Genomic DNA, 24,608 nt, shown 5'->3' with positions numbered 1-24,608 from the left:
CGGTGATTTCGTTCACCCTAAGAGGACACACGTTGCTATAATTCTACTTAGGTAAATTCCTTCAAATCTCAAATGGCTTTATCCATTATGATAATAATAATAATATAATAATAATATGTGGGAACATCTGACACACGGCCATCCGACCCCAAGCTAGGCAGAGCCTGTATTATGGGTATAGGACAGCTGATATATCTACACAAATACATAGATAGACCAAGGTACAAATATCTGTCTTTAAACAAATTTTTGCCCCAGCCGGGAACCCGGGACCTTCAGCTTAGCAGTCAGGGTCACTAATCACTATAACCACTACACCAGTCGGCCGTCAATGATGTCTTGGTTAGCATGAAAATTGGCAATTTTCACAGAAACCTCTCTAATCTTTAGGTATATTTGGTATGGGGATCGATCAAACGTCTGTGAGGTTTGACTATAGGTACGAAGTACTTACTACTCTAGAGATGCAGTTGTAACCGAGTGGGTGCAGAGTTAAAGAAGAACCTGGGCATTGCGGAAGACACAGACGGATATGGTGGAATGGCCTCGATAGGTTTATCATTGTCAGAGGAAGCATGATCGTGAACGCTAGTCAGTTTATAAGGAGGCCTTTGCCCTATAGATATATAAATAGTGTGGTCATCTGGTCATCATTTGATCTAGGTATATCGCGTAGGTACCTTCGTCAGAAATATTTTTCCTTCCACTTATTATGTAACTAGTTAATGTGGTTAATCAGTTGTGTCGTAGATAGGTACAAGTTTAAGGTAAGTATACAAAAACATGTTTAATACATATAGTAAGTTGATTATAATTGAACGCCTTAAATAATAACGTTAGCAATGTAAATGAATTAAGTATTTGCTTCTAAACATCTTAACATTGATAGTACTGCTTGTTCTTGTTACAAATAAAGTAAGTACTTATACTAACTTAGGGCTGATATTTCAATAGCCAGATAAAAGTTATCTGGGGAATAAAGCCACCATTGAAGAATCAGCCCTTACAATACAGTAGTACACAATATTAACAGCAACTAGATGGATTATGATTGCAGATTCCAACATTCACCGCTTTTGTATTAATTAAAATATTCATTCTTAGTTACTTATTACTTTTTTATCGCGACGTTTAAGATAACCTTGACGACCCCTTTGGTAGTTTATTGTGAATTTTTTTAACTACGGAGGAATATTATTTCGGTGAAGTTCTAGTCACGGAACAAGAGTGACGATTCGATTTCGATTCGCGCACTCCCACTTCATTACTCACTTTTTGAAGTTTGAATACCCCATTTACACTCTCGCCTCGGCCCTCGCCTCCTCGCTCGCCTCGTCACTCGTGCGGAGGCGCGAATGTAAACACCCACTCGCGTGCGACGCGAGTGGGTGTTTACACTCTCGTGCAGAGTTCAGTTTTCTTTGAGCTAGCAACGATGGAGGACGTCGACGTTTTAGCCGCAACAATAAAGAATTTATGTATGATCACCGATTACTTCGCCGTTTATGGACCGATTTTGAAAATTCTTTTTTTTATGTATTGGGTTGAGATCCCATTTTTTTTCAAATTTTGATTCCACCTCCAAGGGTGGGTAAAGGGTTAAAAACAGGCTATGAATTTCCATTTTGGGTACCTATTAACCGATTGTAGTTAATGAAATTTAGAAAGTACATAGGTACATACGACGACCGAATGGCGTAGTGGTTAGTGACCCTGACTACTGAGCCGATGGTCCCGGGTTCGATTCCCGGCTGGGGCAGATATTTGTTTAAATACAGATATTTGTTCTCGGGTCTTGGATGTGCCCGTAAAATGGCAATAGGCCCGCCCCCTATTACATTGGGACTAACATAACACTCTGGCGAAAAGTGGGTGCAGCATTGCACCTCTGCCTACCCCGCAAGGGAGTACATTAGTACAAGGCGTGAGTGCGTGTAAAAAAAAAAAATAGGTACATACCTATATTTTTAACATTAAAAAAAATATGTTGGTGACCTTGAGCTGATCTGATGATGGAAACGGAAGGTAGTCAAGGGAACTCCTCAACGGTAGGTATATAGCAACTACTTCGTGTTTACTACTCACTAGTAGGACTTATAGGTATCATTTGCTTCTTAATTTTGATTGTCAATTATTGCAAATAAACTAAGTATAAATGAGTAATAAAATAAAATAATGATAAAAAAACGACTTCAAAAAACCACTAAAACGTAAGAAATAATTTAAGGTTTAGACTTGGTTTAGACCTATTCTATGTGACAGTACTAATATATCTAAGCAGGTAAGTACTGCTTTTATTTCTTACGTTTTAGTGTTTTTTTATTATTATTATTTTATTGAAATATTTACTTATATGAAATTAAATGTTTCGTCTTGCGACCAATCCATTATACAACTGAGGAAAAAACACTACTTTATAATTATACGACGACGAACACAACCTGCGCGGCACGATGTAGAAGCCAGAATGAAGCGGGCGCGAGAGTGTAAACACCCGCTCGCGTGCAACGCGAGCTCGACGCGAGCTCCTTTGACTCGTGCCCCAAAAACCGCTCCGGACGCGAGCGCCGCGAGTGGCGAGGCGAGCGAGGAGGCGAGCCACGAGCGTCTGTTCACACTCGCGCCTCGCCCCTCGCCTTGTCGCTCGCCTCGCCACTCGTGCGAGAGTGTAAATGGGGTTGAGTTTCTGAACGCACGAGGACAGACAGACGGTGTCACTGGCCGGCCGAACCGCGCTGTCAAAACAAAAAAATGAGCGAAGAAAATAAGAAAACTTTTTTAGGATTTGATTTTAGTACACAAAGGGTGAGTTAGTTCAATTTAATTAAGAACCATTCTATTTATATTTTTGTATCCTTAAATGCACTAATGTGCAATTTACAGTTCTTGTTATTTGTAGCAACAGAACTAACAGTTGACATCACATTTTCACAAATTAATTTTACATCATTTATATTATTCTGACCACGTCATGCATGCTTTGACCATGACCATTTTTGTATTATTTAAATTAGTTCATACAGCTTGCCTTAAATAATCTAAATATAAGAATGGGCGATTTCGACATGATTCTAAGGAAAACTTAACACCAACCTAATCATTCACATTGAACTTGATGACTGATTGAAGACTTTAAAGTTCTCAAGTTATGTAAACCTAAACCGCAATCAATTGTTTTTTCAGTTAAAAGCGTTAATCATTGGTGAAAACTATGAAGTACTTCAGGAAGCTGACGTTGAGTTTGATGTTGACTTACCAGAGTTCAGGTAAGACTATAATAAGAAATATTCATAAAAAAGAGATATTTAAGAAGGTACTTCATATTTATTTTTTATTCTATACCAACCTGACCTTATGATTGTTATCACAGTTTTCAGTTATTTGAATTTTATTAAAGGTAGCAAGTTACCATGCAAAAACATATACAAGATATTTATTTATTTAATCCTTTATTGCACAAATATAAAAATAAGTGTACAAAGGGTGGACTTAATGCTACAAGCATTTTCTACCAGTCTTACTTTAAGATACTTAGTAATTTAATTATATTCACTGCAACCTTATAAAATTTTACAATTCTTCCACTAGTTAAATTAATAAGGCCCCATGTGATATAGCATCTTTATCTACACAGATAAACCTATTGTACATAAAATATAAATATTACATACCTAGCTGTATTTAACACAGTTGATGACATAATAAAGATGCAAATATTGCTGTGTCAGAGCTATTTAATGAATTTATTTAAACTATAACTTAAATCCCCACACCTTCCTCCGCAGGACATCCGGAGGGGTGCTCAGAGGGGAGCAGCGCGGCGAGGTGCTGGCACCGCCACTGCTGTGGGTGAAGTCTCTAGATATGGTCATGGACCGGCTCATCGTAGCCGGGGCGGACTTCTCAGCAGTCACCGCTTTGTCTGGTGCTGGACAGGTATCTCTATTCTCTATTATATTCTATTCTCTGTGAGTTGTAAGTACCTGTCCCTCTCGAATGGAACCTATGCACAAAGTCTAAACTATCTTCACAGTCAGCAGACTGACACTAAACTATTGGTCTGATGACATAAGAAAAGTGGCACAGGACCATATATGGAACTTGGCATGACAAGGAAGAGGCCTATACCCTACAGTGGGTAGATAAGGCTGAAGAAGAGAATAGAAGATCTATACCATTCACATCTTTCTTATAACCCAGAAGAATTTGGTCTGCACTCTACAATGTACCATGTTTTACAGTTGCCAAGCATCAGGCTTACATTGTAATATTCACTCTACCCTAACAAAATTCACAGCAACACGGCTCAGTATGGTGGTCAAAGGGGGCAGACGAGCGGCTCTCTACACTGTCTTCAGACGAGTTCCTGCACACACAACTAGCGACCGCCTTCGTGTGTGACTCGCCTGTCTGGATGGACTCCAGTACCACGGCACACTGCCAGGCCTTGGAGGAGGCTGTGGGGGGTGCCGAGGTATGTGTCATGTGTGCAAGTAGGTGTGCTGGAGATCATACAAAATTACAAACTTACTGTTATTAAAGAATGTAAGATATAATTTTTTTGTCATGTTTTGCATACAAATTCCTTATTCTTCTATTCTTATTTGTCCTCTGAGTCTGAGGCTGACTGATTTCTGTATCGATATCGGTGTCCAGAAAATTTTGCTCTATTCACAACATTATTTTTTTTTATGAAGTAACATTAGTATTGCTTACTTTTACGTGAAACTTAAAATCATTAATACAAAAATTGCACTTATGATTGGTCACCTAAACCTTTAAAAGAAACATTTTTTTTTACATAGACTTTCCCTCCTTCCAGGAACTAGCCAAGAAGACAGGGTCCCGCGCTTACGAGCGCTTCACCGGTTCCCAGATTCGTAAGATGTTCCACAGCAAGCCTCGTCTGTACCACGCCACTGAGCGAATCTCACTGGTCTCCTCCTTCGCTGCCTCGCTGTTGCTCGGACGAGTGGCGCCTATCGACCTGTCTGACGGCTCCGGGATGAACCTACTTGATATACATGAGAAGACCTGGTGGGATAAAGCGTTGCAGGTGAGGGTTTTTTGGCGGATATTTAAAGAAATGCCTTAGTTTAGCTGTCTGTTAAAGTGATATATGTACTTCTTAACTTGAATGAATTGCTTAGAATGACGAAAGCATAGGTTTCACTTTAATTGTTATAAGTTATGAGATAATAAATTAAAACAAAGACAAATACTTAACAATATGGATTTGTCTCTAGAAACTACTTAGGTACTGTTCGTTATATAAAGTATTTGAGTACCCATTAATCTTTTAACAACTTCACACCTATTGTTAATAACTTTAGAAATGCTTGTGAAAAATGCATTGTCTCTTATTTTCGTGTCCAATACTAACTCGACTGTAACTAATTAGTACTTTGCTAGAATGAACATTATTAACATTGCTAACATTCTTAGGCCTTATGTTATGATGAATGTATTAACAGGCATGTGGCGATGAATCCCTAGCGTGCAAGCTTGGCACCCCCGTCCCCACCGCCTCGGTCCTAGGGCCTATCTCCAGCTATTTCGTACAGAGATATGGCTTCAACAAAGACTGTAAAGTCATCGCTTTCACCGGCGACAACAACTCTGCTTTAGCTGGTAAGACTTTGATGATTGTTTGTTACCTACGTTAGTATTTCATTAGTAAAAAAAATGCTATAATATTATGTGCTTGTAATATTTTGCCTATCTTTTCATATAATTATAATCAAAATTACAATCAAATTATAAAACTTAGGTTTGCCTATCTAGATCGGCGTGAGAGATTCAACTAAAGATTAAGTATTATCTCAAGTGTAAAAACATTAAGCATTTTGAGATAGAAAGAAGTAGAAAACACATTATGTGTGTAATGTTTGCATTTAAGATATCATAAACAGATAAGACCGTCTCAGTAATATTATACTCCTATCAAGTGTTTACACACGGCTATGATAAGAAGTTTAATGTTTATTAAAATATCTTCACTTTACGTCATTTCATGACGATATCGATGTTTTTTTAGACTCCTACAATACTTTTATTCCAATATGAGTATGAAAATTTATTCTTCTTAGCGTTTCTGAAAAACATCATAGATGGTCTAGATTTCGTCACCGTGGTGAAATTAGCCAGTCACAGTAGCGTCAGTCACTGACTGACGTATATGAACAGTACCCGTATCATGAAAAACCGCAGCATATTCTATTCGATAGTCTATTCGAAAGTGCTGTCAACCTGTCAACAACAAAATGGCGGTGTATTGCGGTGTACAGATTTGCGAAAGTTTGACAGCTATCATTCCATAGGTCATTGTCAGAATAATATCATGTACTCTGTGGTCATTCTTTTCGAAACTCATTCGAAAGGTAAAAAGTGTTCGAAAGTGCTGTCAAGTTGACAATAGTCGCACTCGCATTCGATTCTATTCGTTAGTTCGAATTTTCATGATACGGGTACAGTACCCGTATTCGATTCTATTCTATTCGTTAGCTCGAATTTTCGTGATACGGGTACTGTACCCGTATCATGAAAATTCGAACTAACGAATAGAATCGAATGCGAGTGCGACTATTGTCAACTTGACAGCACTTTCGAACACTTTTTACCTTTCGAATGAGTTTCGAAAAGAATGACCACAGAGTACATAATATTATTCTGACAATAACCTATGGAATGATAGCTGTCAAACTTTCGCAAATCTATACACCGCCATTTTGTTGTTGACAGGTTGACAGCACTTTCGAATAGACTATCGAATAGAATATGCTGCGTTTTTTCCGGATAGCCCTACAGTTGGTCACGCGAGTAGACTCCCTTCGTTCACCCCAAACTGTTCCGTTCTTGCAAACTGAATCTCTGTTATGATTAAATAGAGTTTGTCATAACAAATGTAACACCTCATGCCACCAACAACACTCCCTCCATCTCAGGTCTCCGCCTGCGCTCGGGCTGGGTAGGGCTCAGCCTCGGCACCAGCGACACCCTGCTCCTGGGTCTCCAACACCCCGCAGCCCCACTAGCCGGCCACGTGCTGGTCGGACCCACACCAGCCGCCCCCTACATGGCCCTGCTCTGCTTCTCCAACGGGTCCCTCACCAGGCAGAGCCACCGGGACCGCTTAGCTGGGCCCAGTTGGGATACGTTCGATGAGCTGTTGAGAGCTACGGTTAGAGGGAATCTGGGGTATATGGGTGAGTTGTCGTTGGATTTATAGATAAGTACTCTGATAACATTAGTGATGGAAGCGATTGAAACGACAACGAGCGAATAAACCCCCAGTCAAAACAGAACATTCGTTACCCAACAATGTTTAGTAAGTGCGTTAAGTGGCGCCATCTACAATCCCTATATGCATAAATCAAACAATGAAAAGGCTGCATTCGCAACCAATCGCTAGTGCTGCCCTCTGCAATGTAACCCTTTCCAGATGAACGAATCTCCGACCAATAATTTACATAGAACTAAAAGCAAATAAACTAACCCATTATTTACCAGTGGCGCCATCTACAACAGTCAACATCTAAACCCTTCCAGGTATATACTACGACACGGCGGAGATCATCCCGCGCGCGGCGGCCACGCGGCGGTTGGTGGACGGCGCCGGCCGGGCCATAGACAAGGCGCAGCCGCAGTTTGAAGCAAGAGCTCTGTTAGAAACACAGGCACTGGCCAGGAGGGCTCATGCTGCTGATATGGGCTTCCAGATAGGTGCGTTGTGAAATGGGTTATGTTTTATGAGAGGTTTGAGCGTGGTATCAATCCTTATTAGATATAGCGGTTACAAAATTGATCTAAGAAAAATTATGTTCGATTATCCTACTCATAGTGAGTGCCTACCTATTCCGCATGCTTCTTTTATGTAATACTAGTTTGGAGCTTCATTAAAATTCCTGTTTGACAACATGAATCTACATGAAATATTACGATTGAATTGTTTCAGATCAATCTTCCAGAATCATCGCTACTGGCGGAGCGTCAGTGAACAAGGAGTTGCTACAAATATTCGCTGATGTCTTCAACACCCCAGTTTACGTTCTAGTGAGTCGAAATTTTGTTCTACCAATCAAAAGAGAGAATGCGGTAGATTATTAAGAGTTTCATGATGTGTCTTTTCTATGTAGAGGCCTATAAATAATAGGCCATAAATAGCTCCAATATGTACATTCGTATTCTTCTTCGTCCAGTGTGGACTTATCGAAATTTTACTTTAGCATATTTTACATTCATATTTTATGTAAAGGTTGAGCGCTTGATTTACTTCATCATTAATTTTCCATAGTCTGTCCTATTGAGAACTTTATTTTAGTCATATCATATCATGTTACAATGATGTGCTGTCGCAGGATCAACACGCGAATGCCGCGCTACTGGGGGCCGCCATACGAGCCGCTGAAGTGTGGAGCCTCGAGTCTGGATATAAACTTGCTGGTAATACTTATTACATTTTACCACTAAAGTAACACTATAATATGATCAATGCCTCGTTGCCTCCCACTCGGGTGGAATTTTAAGAGCATTTGCCGCTAGGTACTAGTAGTTTGTCTAACCAAAAAACGTTTTTATAAGTCTGACATACATACTATAGTATCGCAGCTCGGATATGGATTCTTTGATGGCTTTCTCATTAATTATTACGATAACTTTACATTAATTTGTATGTATATTTCAGGATCGGAACCTACGGTGTCACCGGTGGCGACCCCCTACAAAGACGCAGACAATATCTACACGCCAATGCTCGAACGATACAGACAGATGATTCAAGACATACCTACTTTAGCCTAAGGAGAGCTCGTAAATAGGCTGCCTGCGATATTCCCGCTAAGTTACTACTCCGCAAGTACTCTGGAAAGTTTATTTAGTTGTAGAATATTGCACACTTTTTACATTGCGATAGTAGGTGCTTTACAAGGCGTTCCGGCCACAAAACGGTATACAATAGATCTAAATAATACTTACCTAAAAAATATACTTCCATAAATAGTAGGATGTAATCGCTATGTACACTTAGCTACACCATGCAAGTAGGTATAGAGTGTAGTCAAAAAGATATTCGTAATTCGCGACAAAGTAAAATACTTGCTTACAACGTATTTTCAAAAAAATGCAAGATAATTAATAGCACTCTACATACATAAATGCAAGTTGCAAATAAGAGTATATTTAATGTATTTATTGCATAAGATTATTTTATATCATTTGCAATGTATATTTTGTTTGTTACTATTTGCAATACTTTACAAACATTCATCTCTGCATTTAAGTAGAAGTGTGAATGTAGTTATTTATTGCTTTTTATGTTCAACATAATGTAATTACTAAACCTATCTGTGTTAATTATCATTCCTAAATGTACTTATGTGATACTCGTAAATCATTTATTTACTTATTTCGTTTTTGACATACTTTTATCTGTTTTACACTTTTATTTCGGTTATTTGTTGACTTTTATACAGCATTTTAACGTAATGGTGCTTTTAATTCACATTTTCATTCACAGCAGTGCCTTCGAGAAAAATATGTGTTCCACTTTTAATGATTATCTTTGTTATACTTTTACACGTTTTCTAATAAAATTGTTGACTAAAATATTTTTAATTTTATTTAAACAAGGTTAGAATGTTATGTGTGGTGGTTGTCACAATTTCACAAAACCGGTTTCGAACAAAATAAAATGTCAAATTTTGATCAGCGCTGCCGCTGCTATGTACTATGTAGTCAACAAAGTTTCTCAATAGCTATACGAGGCTTACTACATACAACAATATAGTTTATATAAAATAAAACACGGTTGCTCTCCAGTGTGTCAAAAAAGGTTAGAACGTTTGCCTTACATCATCACAGCAAATGGAGTGAACAACATGAAGCCATAGCACTGGTTTTTAACTGGCCCTACTAGACCTGCACTAGTGTTCAACATACAGAAATGAAACGCATCTTTCCTTAAATAAATGTATTGTATAGGTATTCTTTGAAATTAAAACTCGCATAGACATCAAACTAAACCACTGCCTTAATCTCCCTAGTGTTACTTCTTCCGCCCTCCTCGCTCCTTGATCTGCAGCTGTATAACGGCGCCGGGCGGCACGTTGTAGTAGGCCAGCGTGTTCGTGTCCTTGAAGAACAAGCCCTGAAGAACAAACACGAGGGTTAGACTCTGTTTACTTAGTTGGCTACGTAAATAGTAACGTAACCTTCATGGGACGTGACCCCACTGTTGGGGCTCGGGTCTCCAGGTCCAGGTCTTCCACATGATTATGGGACGTTCATATAGTATATTTTAATATCAAACAATACGACAAAATAGTGTACAAAAACAAACCTCGTAGTGCAGCTTCTGCTTGGCGGGCGGCATGTTGGTGGCGCGGTGCAGCATGTTCTTGAGCTCGGCGACGGTGGCGGACAGCGGCACGGTGAGCGGCAGCGCGCGGCCGTCCAGCCGCCAGTCCGCGCGCTCCGGGCACGCCGGCAGCGCCACCGCCAGGCGAGCCGGGCCCGCGTGCCGCGCCAGCCACGCGCCCTCCGCCTCCAGCCCGTCCTCCGTGCGCGCGCGCTTGCCCGGCGGCTCGTCCTCCTCCAGCGTGCCCGGCGGCGCCACCGCGCTGAAGCTGTACGCGGGCGCAACCGGCGTCGCGATCAGCGGCGGCCGCGGCGCCATCGGCGGGATCACCATCAGCGGCGGGATGGGCTGCAGCAGCACGGGCGGCGCGGGGCGCGGCGGGGCCGGCGGCGGCGCGCGCGGCCCCCCGCCCCGCACCCCCGACGGGCCCGGCCCCGCGCCCGCCACCGGCTTCGGCCCGATCTTCTCCTTCTCCTCGTCCGGCAGCAGCCCCTTGATCTTGTGTATCTGCTGGATCTGGTCCTCGAGCGTGACGTGCGCGCGCGCCGCCCGCGTGGCCGCCTCCACGCTGGACGTGTGTCCGTCCCACGTGACGCGGTCGTCGCGCCGCCGCTCCTCCTCGCCGATCTTCTTTCCGATGGCTGTCTCCTCGTCGCCGACTCCGAAGATGTCGGTACGGCGCTCGGCGAGCTGCTTGAGGCTGGCCTCGATGGCGGCGCCGGGCGCCAGCGCCTCATCGCGGTCCGTGCGCTCGGCGGCGGCGCGGTCGCGCTGCTCCAGCCAGCGCGGGTCCAGCAGGCCGATGCGCACGTGGTCCGCCACCTTGCTCGCGGGGATCTTCTCCCCGGTGATGGGCGACACGAGCCACTCGTCGCTGGCGGGCGCGGGCGCCGGGCGCTGCCGCTTGGGGTCGTACTTCTTGACGAGCACGCGGTCGGGGCGCGGCGGCAGCGGCGCGGGCTCGCGCGGCGGCGGCGCCTCGTCCTCGCTGGAGGACTCCTCCTCCATGTCCTGCACGCGCGTGTCGGGCTGGTCGCGCACGGCCGTGCGGTCCTCCATGGTGGCCAGCTCCTCGTCCGACTCGGAGGAGCTGTCGGACTCGATCTGCATCTCGGTGTCGTCGTCGTCGTTGTTGCTCGGCAGGAAGTCGTCGCCGCGCTCCTGCGCCAGCACGCGCGCGCCCACCTCCAGCGGCGTGGTGGGCGGCGGGTAGTCGCCGGGCTCGCCCGCCGGGTAGTCCACGGTCTCCACCACCACGAAGTCGTGCCAGTCGATGGAGGCGTACGCGAGGCGCTCCTTCTCCACGCGCGCCTCGTCCTGCGCGCGGCGCCGCGCCTGGTGCGCGTGCCACGCCGCCCGCGCGCGCGCCGCGTCCAGCACGCCGCCGCGCGCCTCCGCCGCCAGCCGCGACACCAGCTCCTTGGGCGGCAGCAGCACCTTCGTGTACTGCTCGAGCAGCCGCGTGAAGTACTGGAACAGGGAGTGCTGCGGCCTCAAAAAGTCAAATTGATGGTTCCTCTCCTCTTTCTTCATGAGGTCGGTGAGGAACTGCCGGCCGTTTCTGGCGACGAACTGTGCGGTGAGTTTGACAATGTCGAGCTCGAGGGCGGAGATGGAGGGCGGGTCGGCGATGAACTCGAAGTCCGGGGGCGGGTCGCGCGGCGGCGGCGGCTCCACGGCCACGGCGGCCTTCAGCAGCTCCTGCTGGCGCGCCGCGGTCGCCGGGGCCACGCCGCGCGCCGGCGCCGCCGCCGGGACCACCACGCCACTGTCTGTAATGTACCACCTCACATTACATACCATGCTAATGACTAAAATTGGGTAAGTACACTGTACCCCTTTTATATCTCTAGTCCATCCATCCAAAGGTTGTCTGGAAGAGATCGCTATAAGCTATAAGACCGCCTTTTGTACCCTAGTAAAGTGTCTATGTAAAATCTAAACCTATGCAGGGGCCTAAAAATGGCAATAGTCTTTCTGAAAAGGAGGGTCCTACAGTAAATTAAAATGTCAATAAATATAAAACAGCGGCAGGATTAATTTGGTGCACCATGAGCAGACAGCAAGTCGTCATTATAATTCTAGAATTAGGGCTGGAGTATTAGTGTAGTAGTGGATTAGCCAGCCAGATTAGTTCTTGGTTGATGACTGTCCACTGTCCAGGGCACCACACCTATTTAAGGTACAGTTAAATTAAGTATAGGTTTCACTCACCTCTCCCCTCTCTGATTTCCTTAACCTTGTGCTGGTAGTATGCATGGTACGGATCTCCCGAGTTCAAGAAGTTGAATTTAGGGTTTCCCAATTCATTCTGTCTGATTCGAGCCTCAAACTCCGGTCCATTCCTTGCTACGAAGCTAGCAGTCTTGTCAACAATGTCTGATACATTTCATTAAGGATTATATCTGAAACTTACAGTTGAAACAAACAAAAATTTATAGATATACTCAGCTAAGATGCCTGTAATGTTTTGTTGAGTATATACAGGGTTTACCGACATCAAATATTGAAATTATCAAATTTTTTTTAGGATTTTGTCTATTGAAAATTTTTATGAGTTGTATCCAATTAAATCTAATTAATAGACACAGAATAGGCCATAGTATTTGTGCGTAATTTGGAAAAATATGTCGGTAAACCCTCCCTTATGAATCTTAGCTGAAACTAAATTATAATGAATAACCTAACCAATACTAATGTTTGTTTATGGATGCACTTTAGCTATTTAGAAAAATATGCTTATACCTAACTTTATCGAGGTATTGCTGTACATAAATATGTAATGCTACTGTAGCTAAATACTGGACAGACTTGAGCCCAGAAATTAAAAAACAAAGGCAATTTTACTAACATTTCACAACAAAAAAGTGAGGTTATGTAGCTTGTTAAAAATCGTAATTATTATAATTTACCACGATTGTTACATTAAAAAGGATACTCCTGACTTCTGGAGGTGGATAAATGATGCCGATGATGGGGGCCGAGGGCGCCGGCGGCTCCTCCGGGGGCGATTCCTGGGGCTGCCCCGGAGGGGGCAACACGTCGATCGAAGGCATTCTGCCTTCTAGCTAATTATTAACTGTTGAATTATTGCTACGAACTTATCCGATTTAACTTAATTGTATTGTTAAACTCAGCTATTTAATTCATTCACTAAAATCAGAGGATTCCAAAATACTAAACACAAGCGAAGCGATGAAACAATGTAAACGTCAAACATGACATGAAAAAAATATACTCTATGCATGACATGTCACTTGAAATTCACAGACAAGAATTGACTCTCGAGAGATTCATATTACTCAGAATAATAACGGCTTCTCATCGGCTTTGGTTGAAATTATTAAAATTAAAAGCTTCTCCTATGTCTTTGGTGCTTTGAGTCGGAGTTTTTCACCATTTTCGAGAAGTACATGTACGATTTCGTGGCATGTCTGGCGTGGCTACTCGGAAGTACCTACTATATTCTTTTCCTCTATTAATTTTCTCTGTGCAGTGTACCTAACTATTGACCGTATGAAGCCGTACTTGTGGTGGCTGGACGACCTTTTTCGCTCGTGTGACACTTTTTAAGTCATGATTTTAGTCTAAAGGTGGGTACTGACCAACGTTACGAGGCGTTATGTAACATGTTACACAGAGAGCATTCGTGCCGTCAGTACGGGGAAACTAGCGATCAACCAGCCGATTTTAGAACACAGTGTTGCGTGACATGCTCGCTGGGAATGTTATTCGGTTTACATTACCTTACTGCTCTACCCTGAGCCCATGACTTGCTACGCACTACGCTACCCTGTACGTACGGTCATGTGCAGAGAAACCTGACCCTCCTCTCACAGTAACAATGCTTCAGAGAGGGGTTAGATTTCTCTGCCTTATTAATACTACCAGAAGCATATGTTTTCCTTCACCGTAAGCGATCGATGGTAGGTATACATTATAATTTGGTACCTACATAAATAGATAGGTAGGTGGGTACTATAAATGAATGACTAACTTAAGTATGTGTATAGGTACTTATAATTATAAGTACATATACTATAATACTTATAATTATATTACTTATACTTGTAAATACAGGTACGATAGAACAGAAAAGCAAAGAATGAAAAATATATTATTTATTTTTGAACGAAACGAAATATGAAATTCATACATAACAATGATGGGTGACATAGTATTTTAACCAATAAAATAACAGCCCCGTAATAATTTGTAACATTTTTTTAATTTATATTCTTTAAATATCAATCAAACTCCTCAAGATTCTTAACATGGATCGAGATTTGAAATTTAACAACACCTATAAGTACCTACGCTATACGGAATAAATTTACATTATTATCAGCCTTTATAACTATCTATTCACCAAATGAATACTAGGTAGGTTTATTCAAGTAATAAAATCATTAGGTACCTACTTAAATTTCGATAGGAATATTAATTCTTATACATTTCGGTCAATTTATAAAATTATTTAGAATATCTACCTAGACTTTTCAGAACAATATCACTAAATACCTACTCATACTACTTATATGAATTCTACGAAGTTAGGGTGCTTACATAGAGAGACTAGGTTCCCTATATCTACCCGTACCGGTAACCTGCTGTTTATCTTTCTGCGAGTGCGCTAGAGCATTTCCCGGTTTTAAATCTTTATAAAGTTACCGGTACGGGTAGATACAGGGAACCCGATTCTTTATGTAAGCGCCCTTACTCTAATGAGAGAGCAATACGAGACTCTTGTACGTACACAGAACCTATCCCTAAGTTTACAAAAGTGAGACGGCACTAACTACAATGGTAAACCCTAATGTAAAAGGAGCGATGGTTGTGATTTTTTTCAGTTTACTCCATTTATTGAAGTGAGGTCGTTTCGTTGTTCGTAGGACGACCTCGGAGCAATCTTCTCACGTTCCTCATTTCCCGCCAAAAATATGGCCAGGTGTTCCTGAAATGATCATTTCACAGTGTCAAAAAAAGTAGGTAAGTATATAGTTATTATAAAAAATACAGGGTGTTGCAAAAGTTACTTAAGTAGTTCTTTATCTTTTTGGTTAGACTTTATCTTGGGAGACCTAGACCCTAGCCGGGCCATGTAGGTACTTAGTACTTAGTACCTAACTGTCAGCAAAAGCTTCCATCCTTTTGTCTGACACGCCGTGCCGGTGGGCGGATGCCTTTGCTTGGTATTATAATGGTAGCTATGATGAAGGCAGAAATTCTAATTTAAAAAAATCTAGCGAAAAATGAGATTTACAAAAACAAACATCGATTCGAATTTTAAAACAATCATTTAACGTTATGTCAGCTCTAAAATTAGAATTTCTTTCAGAATCGTTATCAATGTGAAGGTGGTTCGTTCTCACCAGGTAGACCCTGGAGGTGGCCTGCAGCTGCTGCAGCAGCGCCTGTAGACGGCCGCGCAGCTCGCGCACTTCCTGCATAGCGGCTTCCACTTGCGGCGACTGGAATCACGTCAAATTCATTATTATTATAATTATGCTATGTATAATTATATTATGTACTGATATCGAGTTATGTACTGATTTAGAGTGTAACTCGTCGTAGCTTGGCTCAGATTCTAATTCTTAGATAAGATTTGATTTGATATGAAAAGTAAACCACTTCTAATTAATCGCTCCTGACTTTTACGGAGGCAATGGTGTAAACATGAAAATATGATTCAGTAACATAAGTAGGTACAGTACAACTATAAAGTCCTGAAAACGGAAGTGGATTATAACTAATTGTTTAAGACCGTATTTAATCGATCCATTATATTTATTTAAGGACAAATCCGTTAAAAATCCATTATCAATCGGTATTTTATTTTTAAAATTTATGTAAATGTAGATAAATAACTGCAAATGATAAAAAAAGTCTTAGCAAAATCGCACTCTTTTTTGTCAGGACTTTTTAGTTGCACTGTAAGTATAAGTACATCTATAACGTGAAGGTTAAAAAAGTTACTACAATATACCTACGTAATAAATTATTTACCTTCATAAGAGCTTCAGCGGCGAAAGACAGATGGCTGGTCACTAGTGCCATGCCTTGCTTCACGTTCCTGTAACAAATAACAAAATTATCTTTTAGATGTTTTAAAAAAAAAACCTAAACCTGCTCTACCTAGCTACATTTACTCGTAAAACTCTTTTTGTTTGGCTGCCCTACCCAGCCTATGTGGAAAGCTACTTCGGTGGCCATATTTGGTACTATGGGGTAAGTGGCGCCCCTATCAATTTCTTATATTTTTTGCCAGGCTGTAAATCGTAACTCCGTACTTGGGAAGGTCGGTGTGTGTGTAGCTGATGAGGTACACGTCACAATGCTATATAGTCAAGACGCTATATACTGTATGCTAGACGCTACACTAGCTCCTACGTACTTGGGCAAGTCAGTGTGCGTGTAGTTGATGAGGTGCACGAGGCGGCGGGCGGCCTCGCGCGCCAGCAGCACCATCAGCTCCTCCACGGTGCTGGGCCGCGCCTGGTTCTCCGGCTCCTTCTCCGACAGAGACGCGTAGAGTGCCTTCGCCTTCTGCCACGCCAGGGCTGGGTCGGTGGCCACCTAAGGTTAGACGGTGAGTAAGAACTTAGCGTCGGATTATGGTATGAAAATAATCAGGATAGCAAGTAAGTAGACTACTGTATTTAATGGGCAATTATTCAAGGCAAAAGGATTATGACGAACCGCAGCGCAAGTTATAATGTGCATCATCCTTATTGTGAATAACGTAGAACAACGCGGACCCGGGTGTACCCCAATGAATCTGAAGCGCCTTTAGAGCTGTCATATAATAAACTACTAATAAATAACTAGATGCGTTTGTAGTTTAATTTGTTTCGCCTAGGTATTTAGATAGTTAACAATCGGGAAGCTTTCACAACACTCACCAGCTCAGCCACATAAACCAGCACGTGTATCTGCTCCTTGATGGCCTTGGCCTCAGCCAGCGCCTGCCTCGTCAGTCTCCGCTGCAGCTTCCTGCGCAGACGCGCCCCGTGTTGCACGGCCTGCGCGGCGCGCGCGCGGCCGCCGTCGCCGCCGTCCGCCTCGTCTGGACCCGACACTATGATCATCACTAGGGAATGTTAGGCTTTCTTGAAGGTTTAGTGCAGGGCGGGTTGTAACTATAACTATTTTATCATCGTCACTAGATACCATAAATGTTAGGCTTTCTTGAAGGTTTAGTGCAGGGCGGGTTGTAATAACTACCAATAACTATTGATCATCAGCCGATTGTCCACTGGCCTAGTCACCATCGTTATCAATGCTTACTACACTGCCGGGCAATGAAAAAGTTCCACTCACAAAATTTCGACAACAAACGACCCCAATTTTTTCAAAGATTTAATTTAAAATTTGAACCAAATATTACCGATTTTAGTCGGTAATATCCTGATGCTCTGTTAAATGTACTTCAATGTTGCAGAAAACGGCATTTAGCTAGCCTTTTCCGTTTAGAAGTAATTTGGTGCTTTTCTCAGTGGAACCTTTTCATTGCCCGTGAGTGTATATAGGGAATGTTAGGCTTTCTTGAAGGTTTAGGTTTAGGCACAGTGTAGGGCGCGTATTAACTATAACTATCTATCATCAGCCGATTGTCCACTGGCCTAGACAGTTAACTTGTCTAAGCCAGACACAGAGATATTGTCTAAGCCTAGACACCATAATGATCAATACTTACTAAGAAACGAGGGATCAGAAATTAGATTTAAAAAATCTATTAGTCATAAAATACAGCAATCTAGGCAAGTTATTAATCATGTGATACAAAGTCCATGCGTTCATTGCTTAATTATCTATCTATTTATAACTATGATAGTTGTTAACTATGATAGCTCTGGGTTAATTTCCTATGATAATAAGCAATGCAGATACATTGGGATATTATCGATATCATTAGAAAGTATACTTACTGAGATAACATTGTACAAACATCCATGGATTCAAGCATTGATTTATTTATGTAAATATGAGTAGGTAAATTTACAGGATGTTGTAGAAGTGGTATATAGGTAGCACCTAAGCCAAAGGGGGTTGACTTATGTAGGTTCTTCAGAATGACCCCGTCCCCGTCACCCCATATCATCTTACGATACCATTTTGTTAACCGCCTATAGGCTGTATATTATACTATAGGGTACCTATAAGTTTTTAAGTGGTAGCAGGATGTTGATAAGCAATAGGGTTAAATACTACGTAAGCGACAGGTACCAGATATAACCAAAAGTTCCTATCCTATTCCTTTACGCTTCTATTTATCCAAACTTCCCAATCTAGGCTGCCAATAACTAATGATTTGTTGATTTATTATCTCAATCGTTTATTAATGTTGTTTACGTGCTAATTATACAATTATGTACTAAGCAATTAGAGGGAATCCAACCAGACTAATTGGTGTTTAATAATCAGACATGCTCCAGACGGGCGAAGGGCAAAGGTGCCCGCTATCAGTCTAGGAGCAACAGGATCCTGCCCGAAGTCATGCATGCCATGTGTCATGTAGTCACTGTGGTAGGCAAGTGAAGATAAGGGACTATTCAATGATTTCGATCATAACTCACTCAAATTAAGAGTTTATGATGCAATGTTTAACACTAGAATCCAATTCGGCTGGCGTAGGTACGGTTGGGTGCAAATAAAACTGACCCCCTCCCCTCAGTAGCAAAGATGTTACTCTAGGAGGGGTCAGGTTTCAGTGCACTTAACGGACATAAAACTAAAGTTCTAAGACAAAATGCACACCTATCACAAAATCATCTGGATATGGCATCGGTCTACCTCTTATACGGCGTACCATATAATTTATAAACATAACATAACCGCCACCAAACCCCTCTACAACCCGTCTCCCACACTCACCGTCAGCGACATCCTGGTGGTCGGGCGGCAGGTACTTGTCCACGTACTTGTCGGCGGTGGTGAGCGCGCGGTCCAGCGCCCCGGCCGTCACCGCCGTGACCCGAGAGTCCAGGACCGCAGTCCCCAGCTGCTTCACCGAGTCGGCGCGCCGCATCACGTAGCCACGGGTCTCGCGGTACATCTGTGGGGATGGAGCATGAGTGTAAGTTTCTGATATGAAATGGGAGGGTGTCTTGAATAGGTATAGATATTTGGACTTGCTTGTAGGTTTCAATAAGAGACCAATAAGTGACTGATCGTGCGGGCAAGGAACAAGCTGTAAACGGCTTGTTGAAAAGGTTGTCGTTGTTGCTGAAAAGGTTTTCGTTTTTGCTGAAAAGGTTGTCTTTTGATAGGCGTGATAGGCGTAGTCCTATGTTAGGATATCGCGTACTCTATAAGGGGTGGTATAAATTTAATAGGTAGTTTTTAAGTAACTGAAAAGTTAAGAAAATTAAATTCACAAAGCAGATGATGCCCGCGAACTACATTAGTCATCATCTTCCCTTGAAATAGAGGGCAGATTGCCCCGAATACGTAAAAATATCCATTAGTATAGTGAAACAAACAGCTTATCACAACATCCGACTAATGTTCTCTTTAAATAAACAAGCCCACCATTATCTTGACCTTTGACTCGTACAATATCTCGTAACTTCGATTGATCTAAACTTTCCTTCCAGTTTTGTATTTGACGTGCACCGCACGTGACTTGGTACACTCACTGAACCGTTTGGTGCATAGAAGATTCTATCATGAGAAAGCATCCACAACATGTGAAGAAATGCGTGTTTTATGAGGGATGACGCAAAAGATTCGGTTCAATGAAAGTTTGGAAAACATAACTGTTACCTACCATATTTATCATCGAGTGGTTTATTCTATTGCTATTGTCTTTCAATAAGTTATAATCTCCCATAGGCACATTCAGTATTTAGGGCACTTTCGTAAGTTCACGTCTACCAAAAACTTTGAAAATTAGCAATTATCAATCCATAAGTACCGTCGCGTCGCTCGCTTGCCAAATCTGACGTAAGTTTATAGAACAAACATTGGAACAGACCGATGCCGATGTTTCACAGGCGAGCGACGCTGCTGCTGATGCGTCGGTGGTTGTGTCAGACACGTCGGTGGTTGTGGTAGTAGCTGATAGCACAAAGCCTACTGCCCAGCAGGTATGCTTACCTACGAGTGTATGATCCCCAGATAAAAGTAGTAATGAACTTACACTTACCCTCTCAGGCGGCAAGTAGATGGAGGGCACCCGGCGCTCCACGACATCTAGCGACTTGCACAGGAACTTGTCCAGCTGCGTGATGGGTCCCTCGAACAGAAGCACCGCCGGCAGCGCCATCTGCACGCCAGTGTTGAACGACTTCTCGCCCAGGGATAAGTACCAGCGGATCAGGGGATTCGACTCCTGAGGAGAAAGGGTTCATGAGATGGTGGAAGTTGATAGCTTAGCTGCTTGTGTAGCATGGGGATTGAATTCCACTGGAGAAAGACTCTTGAGATGAGTGCTTAACTATATGCCCTGTGTCTGGATGTTGTGTATCTCTTCTACTGTTAGTATTGTATGTATTTGTGCAGGTAAGTGTGACAGATTACCTCGGCCTAGTTTGGGGTCGGAAGGCCGTGCGTGAGGTTCAGGTGTTCCACATAGGTATTTATATTTGTTACTTGTTTATTTGGATTGCACCCTTTGGTAAGCAAGCGGTAGATTAGATACTTCTAGAAGATATTGAAGAAACTTAGTTGTCTGTATAGTAATAAACTGTTTTAGTGTAGGTATGTATATGTGTGTATGTGGTAAAGTACTGACCCGGATCCTGTGGTAGACCTTCTCGCTGAGCTCGAGGCCGGCGTCCACGATGGGGATGGAGGTGACGCGCTGCACCGTCTCCAGCCGCAGCGACCGGGGCTTCTCTGTGGCGACCACTGCCGAGTACACACATGTCAGTTTATAAATTGATAAATAATAGGTACACAGAATGGAAAGTGGAGGCCAAAGTTCAACTGGTTGGCCATTGCACCGACAGAGAAGATGGAGGCGCCTGGTTCAGACCCAGCGACTCCTCGTAGGAGTAGTGGTAAAAGAGAGAACCTACATAAAATGTATGAATATGTTAATAATATTTCTAGGTATGAATGAGGCTAGGGATGTCATGATATAAAGGGCGTTGTCAAGTGTGGTAAGTAGTAGGTACCCGAAAGTCTAGCAGAATAATTTTATTTTTCGTCAACCTAGCCTATATTTTATCTGCATGTTCTTTCTCAAAGTTTCGGCACATTTCAATGGCAGATAGAAATTTTCAATTGCTCGCAACCCCCGACGCGACGGTAAAATCAGGGTAAGTATATAAGTAGGTACTTATTTACTTTTATAAGATTTTGTACAAAGTTTTCAAATCAAGAAATACACATAAAGACACAGTGGCTTTATATCTCTGTAGTATGTTATCAAAAATTTAAATGAGTTATTTCAATAAAAAATCAAGTTTCACCAGCGAGATAATAAAGTGCAGAGGGCATCCATTCACATCGCCGTGGTTCCACTCAGAGAGTAATGACAAAAAATTACAATTAAACACAATGATACATCGGTACTTTTCTTAGGTAGCTACTTATTATTAACTTTGTTGTAAGTAAGTACCTTATAATAATCTGCTACCGGACAGTCTAGGGTAAATTATAAACCTCACCTTAGCAGAGGGAGATTGGTCATGGTCAGGTTTCTTTGACCCAGAATGCACTAATACAAAATGCTATGTTAGGTTACTAAGGGGCCGTCCATTAATCACGTGAGGCTCAAAGGGGGGGGGGAGGGGGTACGGAAAACCTCACGAAACATCACGAGGGGGGAGGGGGGGGTCTCGTTAGACATCACGTGTATTAATTTTTTGTCAAAAAACCGCTAGGTATTTCTGAAACGAAATTTTGAACGCCGCAAAAAATTGAATGATTTTTAGTATGACCTTTTTAGTATATAGTATTTTTAGTATAACGACTCCCCGCGCGCCGCGAAAGACCGCCCCGAGTCGTTGCAATTTTCTTTATATTTTTTCTAGTCAAAAATAGCCTTTACATAGACTTCCAAAAAAATACACGTGATCCATGGGGGGGAGGGGGGGTTAGTCCCAAACCTCACCAAATATCACCAGGGGGAGGGGGGGGTCAAAAAATGAGAAAAACGACCTCACGTGATTAATGGACGGCCCCTAAACTAAACTATTTTTCAAATTTATTTAACCTATTTAACAGTTATCTTCATAATAATAATTAAAATCTGATCAAGGAAACGAACCCTGTTCCGTAATTCCAAGGCTTTTGTTAACAGCCTTCATGTATGCGTCTGCTCGTTGTGCTATGGACCCCGTCTTCCTACCGACCCCAACGGTGCAGGTTCCGTTGAAGTACTTTTTGTAAACATCACCATTATCTCCCATTGTCTTTGTCACTGTTATCTTTGCACTATAAGTGAGGGACATAAGTTTTTTATATTTAATTTATTTCGAAAAAAGGAGGAGGTTCTCAATTTAGTCTGTTTGTTTTTTGTTGTTGTTTAATGCAGAAAACACAATGTATTGACTCAATAAAAAATCGAAAGCAACTGAAATTAGTATTGCCGAGCTGTGGATGTTAATTGCTAGGGTTATCAGTTTATTGTCTTTTGTGGTTTGATTTGATCCGACCTCATCGAAATCTGCTCATCGACGGAATTAGCGGTGATTCAATCCATATCGGAAGTAACTTATCAAACACATGTTTATGGTTTAAAATAATAATAATATTACCTACAGATTAAAATATTATACGTTGTGTTATACTATAGGTACGTATCTGATATCTACAACTCGCCTGCTAAGCGTGGAGATTATGGCAATAACCGTCCACTCCGGATCATATCCCTGCAGTGGATTATTACGGGCTGTGTGTTTGCCTGGGTTACCCCCTTTCGTTTGGGCCATCTTTCATGAACACCTTGCAAGTACTTATTTATACACTCACGTGCAAAGAAATATTTCCACTTACAAAATGCAGACAGGAAATGGCCACAATTTTTTAAATATTTAATAAGAATTTTGAACAAAATTTTACGTTTTTAGTTGGTAATATTTTGATGCGCCGTTAAATGTACTTAAATATTGTAGAAGGCGCCATTAAGTTAGTTTTTTTCGGTTAGAGGTAATTTGGTGATATTCTCAATGGAACTTTTTCCTTGCCTGTGAGTGTATAAATAAGTAGGTAAGTACTTGCAAGATGTTGATGAAAGCTGGCCCAATCGAAAAGGGGTAACCCAGGAAATCTTTTCGAGCAACTTTAGTTCTCAGACGAAACTTTGTTAGTCAAATTCAAAAACTACCCTGCAGCTTTAGACAAGTGAACCTGAAGCAAATTTAAATTAAAAACTGAGTTAGACCAAGTTAAATTTCCGAGAGGGAACCTAGATAAGTTAAGATAAAGACAAAAAATCATCACCGTGAACATTAAGCGCCTAATAAATAAGTACTTAATTAGGTACTACCTAATTAATTCAGGATGGTCTAAGTTCTACATCATACCTATATACCTACTCATATTAGTCACTCGAGTAGATAAAAATGTACATATTTAACTATATCATTATTTAAAGAAAGATCTCACGAATAGCATGATTTTAAACAAATATGATCACAAGATAACCTTACCCTCAGTCTCGTTTAAAAATATAAGAACCACATTCAAATTCTCCATGTCTTGCGAAAATATGAACAATCACAAACAAACACTGAATATAGAGATGTAAAATATAATTAATTTAATAACTTATTATAAACAAAACTAAGGAACCTCTTTAAAATAAGATACTTTAATATTTCCTCAAATGGTGAATCTATAACGGACGAACAAACGCAAAGCAGAACTACAATCTACCTTCAATAATTAACGTATATTTTAAAACAACAAACAAAAATAATCTTACTTAATCGATATGAGAGTTTACTATAAAAACAATTCTAATCGGTAAAATAAGAACGTCTCGTTATTTTTTTAAATTGTTTTCGGTAAAATATAAATAAGTAAATAAATAACTTACTTTTTCGTAGTGTGAAACAGCTCGAGTCCGCGCACACTGGCTGACTGACTGGACGCTTGACATCTGCGCTGCGCCGGCGCAGCAGATAAGAACCAACCAGCGACGCGAGTCCGACGATCAACAGTTATCTTAATGCAATAACCATTACTTAATGTTTAAAACCTTGATTAGGAATCATTTCTTTTCAAATCGGATTTTTTTTTCCTAAATCTACCTCTCTGGTACATTGGTACCTAGGTTACTGTACCAATACCAACCCTACAT

At 41.7% G+C, this 24,608-nt stretch overlaps 3 protein-coding genes across 10 annotated transcripts; 1 reads left to right on the top strand and 2 right to left on the bottom strand.

The window, feature by feature from the left end:
- The first annotated feature begins 1,156 nt into the window (after positions 1–1,156).
- Positions 1,157–9,603, top strand: LOC119694181 (xylulose kinase). Its single transcript, XM_048621675.1, has 12 exons — positions 1,157–1,286; positions 2,677–2,805; positions 3,184–3,266; positions 3,786–3,936; positions 4,298–4,474; positions 4,823–5,056; positions 5,475–5,631; positions 6,945–7,205; positions 7,549–7,722; positions 7,955–8,052; positions 8,358–8,442; positions 8,684–9,603. Exons 2-12 carry the CDS (start codon positions 2,752–2,754, stop codon positions 8,797–8,799), a joined length of 1,590 nt encoding a protein of 529 aa, XP_048477632.1. The 5' UTR covers positions 1,157–1,286; positions 2,677–2,751; the 3' UTR covers positions 8,800–9,603.
- Positions 9,604–9,952: 349 nt separating this feature from the next.
- Positions 9,953–13,545, bottom strand: LOC105384524 (splicing factor 3A subunit 1). The gene is made up of 4 exons (XM_038119826.2): positions 13,293–13,545; positions 12,569–12,733; positions 10,337–12,126; positions 9,953–10,144 (listed from the first exon to the last, which is right to left on the bottom strand). The coding sequence occupies exons 1-4, from the start codon at positions 13,408–13,410 to the stop codon at positions 10,043–10,045; spliced, it is 2,175 nt and encodes a 724-aa protein (XP_037975754.2). The 5' UTR covers positions 13,411–13,545; the 3' UTR covers positions 9,953–10,042.
- A 1,018-nt stretch (positions 13,546–14,563) lies between these two features.
- On the bottom strand, positions 14,564–24,502 carry LOC105384022 (lipid storage droplets surface-binding protein 1). 8 transcript variants are annotated; one of them, XM_048633596.1, is made up of 9 exons: positions 24,345–24,502; positions 21,090–21,205; positions 20,496–20,687; positions 19,229–19,409; positions 17,257–17,444; positions 16,749–16,930; positions 16,361–16,427; positions 15,727–15,825; positions 14,564–15,308 (listed from the first exon to the last, which is right to left on the bottom strand). In XM_048633596.1, coding segments are annotated over exons 1-9 (1,134 nt in total). In that variant the 5' UTR covers positions 24,346–24,502; the 3' UTR covers positions 14,564–15,200. The 8 variants fall into 8 exon arrangements, with proteins under 8 accessions (XP_048489553.1, XP_048489555.1, XP_048489552.1 ...); XM_048633598.1 differs by having other exon boundaries at positions 17,257–17,432; positions 24,345–24,501; XM_048633595.1 differs by lacking the exon at positions 24,345–24,502 and adding an exon at positions 23,956–24,093.
- Positions 24,503–24,608: the final 106 nt, after the last annotated feature.

This window comes from Plutella xylostella, chromosome 6, assembly GCF_932276165.1.
Source record: "Plutella xylostella chromosome 6, ilPluXylo3.1, whole genome shotgun sequence".
NCBI lineage: Eukaryota > Metazoa > Arthropoda > Insecta > Lepidoptera > Plutellidae > Plutella > Plutella xylostella.
Note: the sequence above shows the minus strand (reverse complement) of the source record. Positions and strands in the feature narration are given on the sequence as shown.